The 5,495-nt window shown below is 40.5% G+C and overlaps 1 protein-coding gene across 1 annotated transcript in view; it reads right to left on the reverse strand.

Moving 5' to 3' along the window:
- The window catches only part of CMIP (c-Maf inducing protein), a 24,921-nt gene extending 21,008 nt beyond the window's left edge, over nucleotides 1-3,913 (reverse strand). Inside the window, exons 1-2 of the mRNA XM_015821713.1 lie at nucleotides 3,752-3,913; nucleotides 1,886-1,927 (exon numbers count right to left, since the gene is read on the reverse strand). Coding sequence (XP_015677199.1) covers nucleotides 1,886-1,927; nucleotides 3,752-3,829 — 120 coding nt within the window. The 5' untranslated portion in view covers nucleotides 3,830-3,913. The remainder of the gene's footprint in view (nucleotides 1-1,885; nucleotides 1,928-3,751) is intronic.
- Between the last annotated feature and the right edge of the window lie 1,582 nt (nucleotides 3,914-5,495).

Below are 5,495 nucleotides of genomic sequence, written 5' to 3' on the forward strand. Positions count from 1 at the left end.
GTTCAAAATCTTAAATCTCCGAAAGTTCTTCACCGATTGCTTTGAAATTTTGACACAACGTTGCATTCGAATACGCGCGTGTTTTTATATACCTTATACCTACTATTATATACTGTAGATGTCACACCTGTGACAGGTAAAAACATGCTTTTTTTGAAAAACAGCACCATCTGTTGGACGTAAAAGCAACACACGCTAGCATTGTGAAATTAAACATATTACAAACGTGCGCTTTCTCTTTTCTTTCTTTTCCACTTAACCCAGTGTTTCTCAACCTTGACAATTTTAAGGCATGTGGACTTCAACTCCCATAATTCCACAGCCAGCAATGCTGGCTGTGGAATTCTGGGAGTTGAAGTCCACATGCCTTAAAATTGTCAAGGTTGAGAAACACTGATTTAACCAGACTGAGCCACAGCAACGCGTGGCCGGGTACAGCTAGTCTCAAATAAAATGAACAAAAGGGCTCTAGTAGGCAGAAAGTTACTACAGAAGATTAAATAAAAGACTTCTTCGGAATCCTGAATCACGTTCCATTTAACGGGGTTCTAAACATTTGGGCTGCCAGAGCAAAGAAGACTATCCCATGACTCATACATAGAGCTTCATCAGCACCAAGGAGCCAAGGATTTTCATAGAAGGTTCCACAGTGGTCAGGGTGGCAATTTAACTGTTACTGATGGATGAGCATCCCAGGGAAAGTGCAATTATGTAGGGAAGAGATGTGGTTTCTTCCTCTGCTATTTGCTTTCAGAAACAATTATTCTTCTTCCCTTTCTGTTTTGCAGTACTCTTAACGGTAATAAGGATCTGGTCTTCCCGATCCAGAACACCGGGCAACCTATTACTTAAGACATTCTGAAGATCACCTCTTTTTCCACCTCTGATCATTTGGGCCCATCTTTCACCCTTGGCGTAACAGCCCTGTTTGTCAAGCCAGCGAAGTGTTTCCTGACACTAACAAAAACAAAACCAGGAACATGGGAATTTTCCAGAGCAAGCTCTTGTTTTCCGATTCCTAACTTCATCCTTTGTCCATTGCTAGGCAACCCAAACGCAGTTACATGCCGTAACGGCAATAAGAGTAACAGCGGCCACAGTGGGTGTAATAAGATTATATCACTGCTGCCACTATTGTAAATTATGAAGTATTGTCAAAACAGAAGGTTCTTCAGCAAAAGACCATGGTCTAATCTGTTCTGGGGCTAAAGAATTCCAGGTACCAGGCTGCAAAAACAGATGTTTTTTTTTAAAGCGCATCAATTCTTTGGGAACCAAACCACTTGAATGTCTTCTCTTCCACTTGAAGAGACAACCAACACACACACAAAAGCCACAGGCCTACGTTCAAGCCAAACAGTCAGCATGGATAGAGGGAGGGAGTTATCCTGTTGGAAGACTGACTCATTTGACTAGCGCTACTGAAACAGAGATAAAATTCCTAGATCCACAACTGATGGGACCAGGATCATGCCAACTGTTCAACTTATATGGGATCCTTTCAGTGAACAAAATCACCTCCTATATCCCTTTCAGTCCTTACATTCTACTAAGTTTTATAGACTCTGAATGTAAATAAATGCTAATAATACAAGCTACGCAACAAATGGGCTTTAAAATTTAATTCTTGCAGCTTTCTGAATTTATCCTTTCTCTCCAAATATTTTAGGGGAAAAAAAGGAAAAGAATGTTCCCAAACTCTCAAGATGCTGCCCTTAGCTATTTCTTGAGTGTGTATCCCTGGAATGAAACCATGTTAAATCTGTAGTTTAAAAAAAAAAATGGCAGAGATAAATCGAGGAGAAAGAATACTCAAGAGAAGTCACTCAAGGAAGGAAACAGATTATTTCTCCCGCGCCCCAATAAAAGAGTTTTTGTAACTTACCACAATAATATTTTCATGCTCTTGAGTAGTTAAATTGGTCGCCTGAAAATTGAGATTACATTAATGTTATATTTATAAAACTGAGATCAGCTTAAGATTACATTTATACAATTGAAATTGCATTACATTAGCGATTACATTAAGAAATCAATGGCCGATCATGACCATTATCATCAATCTGCGTTGGTCTCAAGATCCATCTACTTTGTTCTCCCACAGGGGCCCATTTCCAATCAGTCTGGATGGAGGATCACCCATTAGGCTAACTGATGACGCATCCCTCAAAAGATCCAGGTGTTGACAAAGCGAACATGGCATATTGCAACACCTGTGACTGTTTCCCCCAGCAACATCTCCCATCTCTCCCAATTCTCCCGCAACCACCAAACCGGTGAACTCAACTGCTGATGGCGATTCAATTGGTTCCCATCTTGACAATAATCATTCACAAGTTCCCATCTACAATCATTCACAATAAAGGAGCAGAAAATATTTCAAAAAAAGAGATTAAACTATCAAACCAGATGGATAACCAGCCTAGGATGGTGTAAATCAGCTTCTCACATGTCTTTATTATGGGCCAGGATTTTTAATGGGCAGCTTTTTAAATGGTCAGTCCGTAACTTATGGATGGGGTGACCACACTTAAAATAATGGGAATTCTGGGCATCCACAAGACCTAGAGTTGCGAAGGCTGGACACCCCTATAATACAAGGAAAGGAAGGGAGCCACTGAAGATTTTACTCAGGTAGTTGTTGCCAACTGTAGGGGGAGGCGCTCATCTCCGTTTCAAGACCATGAAGCCAGCACTATCCAAAGATGTTTCTGCAGTCATGTGGCCAGTATGATGTCACAGGGCCAGGGCTTTTTTTCAGCGCCTTGCGCCGCCTTGGCGCAAGGCCGTGGAAAAAGGCCCGGCCGGCGTGGCCTTTATCGGGGAGGGTGTGGCCTTTATCGGGGAGGGTTTAAAATGAACGTAAGGACAAGAGATTTCCCCGCCAGGATCCCAAACTACTCCCGCACCGGTCCAAACTCAAGGCGGTGGAAAAGAGGGAGAAAAAAAGCCCTGCACAGGGCACTGTTTCCTCCCCACCGAAGTGGTACCTATTTATCTACTCACATTTACACGCTTTCGAACTAGGCGAAGATGGGTGCTCACCCACATTGCACGATGCTCGGCTCTCAAACCCGGGCTGCTGGCTTTCAGCCAGTAAGGTCAGCATTTTAACCGTTGAGCCACCACATTGCCTTATAACAGATTCTAATTGATTCAAAATGAAAAAGGTCTTCTGCAGTCACGACATAAGCCTAAGACTGAAAATCAGGCTTGTCAGATGCTATATTTTTTTCTATCCTGCTCTATGGAGTAGAGAGTGGGTCTCTGACAGAAGGCCACCTGAAGAGACTAGAAGCATTTGAAATGTGGATTTACAGGCGGCTGGGTTGACAAGATCAGAAATGAGGAGGGGATAAGCAGCCTGGGAAAGCCAAGGGAAATCATCAAAACAATTAAAAAACGAAAGTTAGAATATTTCGGACATGTGATGCGGCACCCAGAAAAAATACGGCATACTCCATTTAATCCTGCAGGGAAAGATTGAAGGCAAACGAGGTCCAGGCAGAAGAAGAACATCGTGGCTTCAAAATCTAAGGGACTGGTTTGGACAAAACTCAGCAGCACTTTTTCGTGCGGCTGCTGATAAAAACAGGATCGCCAACATGATCGCCAACGTCCGATAACGGATATGGCACAACAAGAAGAAGAAGATTCTAATGAAAAATCTCCTACATTAATTAGGTTTACTGATTCCTTGGTTAGGATCATGGAAAACAGAAACGAAGAGACATCATTGCCAGAGACTTACCTCTGAAAGCAACTTGGAAACAATTTCTAAAGGAGCTTGATGGATGGATTCATCCTGCAAAGGGGAGGTTAATGCCATGTCCACCAAAGTCCGGATCTCTTTCAGAACCACCTCGAAGCGGCTTGGATTACTGAGCACTTTCTTATACTTGTAGATCTTTTTCTAGGAAAAAAACAAACATAGATAGGATATTTACTTAAGGTTTACATCAAGGTCACGTCCAAGTTCTGTCTGCTTTTAGCTCTGAAGGCAGGTTGGACAACACTTCAATTTTTAACAATTTTTTTTTAAAGGAAAATTTTTGCATAACATTTTCTCCACTGGGTTTGTAGGAAACCATGTGCCGACAGACCAAATGGAGGAGTGACAAGCTGGATAAAGCCTGATTTGGAAACTTGATCTCCATCACTCCTCTTTGGTCTTCTTACACTGATTCGTTGAGTTGCTTCGATTTCATCTCAAGAAAACATGCAATTGGCATAATATCCACAAAAAGAAAAAAAAAGGTTTTCTAAGAAGCAGATCTTTTTAGCACTGGATAGAACATAATTAAGTCTGTATATGATTTGACCCGCTGAGTAACCACCTCAAACCATCCAAAGGTATTTTTCTACCCGTTTTTCCTTCTGCTTTCTGTCTTTCTAGATTATGAGTTTGGGGAAAATATTGCCTTATCTTGATATTAATTTGTAAGCCTTTCATTGTAAACAAACAACTATATATACGATTACTTGGAAGCATGTCTTTTATATTATCAAACACATCTAAACTGCTAAATTTACCCATAACAATGGTCAAATATACATGCCAATGTCTCTGTCCATCCATCCATCCATCCAACTATCTATCTATCATCTTGGAGGATATATTGATCATTGCTCTTGTTTTTGTGGATCACTTTTTCAAATACCAAAATACCTAAGTACCCACAATAGCTAAAAATAAATAAAAGAGAACATAAGACTCATCCAGCAAAACCAACCATGTTCAATAATGTTTGAAAATTCAGTTTTCACCATGGAAGATCGGCGGGTACTTGATCTTAAAAAAATGATTGGTCTTCAAAGAGATTGTTTTAAGCTCATTGATACCACATTTTGCATAATGCTACTTAGAATAAAATCATTTGAATGGCAATCCTACACAAACCATCAACAAGAGGATCCAATGTAAAATTCTTGCCGAAAAGCGCACGGCAAAAGGCACAACGCACTTTTTCTGATTTATTTTTTTTAAGTAAAAACAAATGTTTCAGACTATGTATTTCTGCCTAGCTGAAGAAGTTTAACAGAAAAAAACGGTCCTTGGTTCATCAAATAAAGATTGGACAGCAGGGGAGAGACGCAAAAGAAGTTGAAAATAAACATGAAGCAGATTTCAACAAGCTACAGCAGTTCAAATATCACTTCCCCATCACATTCCCCGCCATTAATTTACTCCCACCTCAGACTCCATGTGCAAAGCCAGCCTCCAGTGTAACGTAACAGAAGAATCCTGTTAGAACAGCTAGTGATGGCAGACAATGAAAAGAGGCACTCAAAATAATAACAACAGCATCCACAATAGCTTCTTCTTCTTCTTCTTCTTCTTCTTCTTCTTCTTCTTCTTCTTCTTCTTCTTCTTCTTCTTCTTCTTCTTCTTCTTCTTCTTCTTCTTCTTCTTCTTCTTCTTCTTCTACTTCTACTTCTACTTCTACTTCTACTCCTCTTCCTCCTTTTCCTTCTTCGTCTACTCCTCCTTCTCT

Source organism: Protobothrops mucrosquamatus, unplaced genomic scaffold (genome assembly GCF_001527695.2).
Source record: "Protobothrops mucrosquamatus isolate PMUCROS unplaced genomic scaffold, P.Mucros_1.0 scaffold1386, whole genome shotgun sequence".
Classification (NCBI taxonomy): domain Eukaryota; kingdom Metazoa; phylum Chordata; class Lepidosauria; order Squamata; family Viperidae; genus Protobothrops; species Protobothrops mucrosquamatus.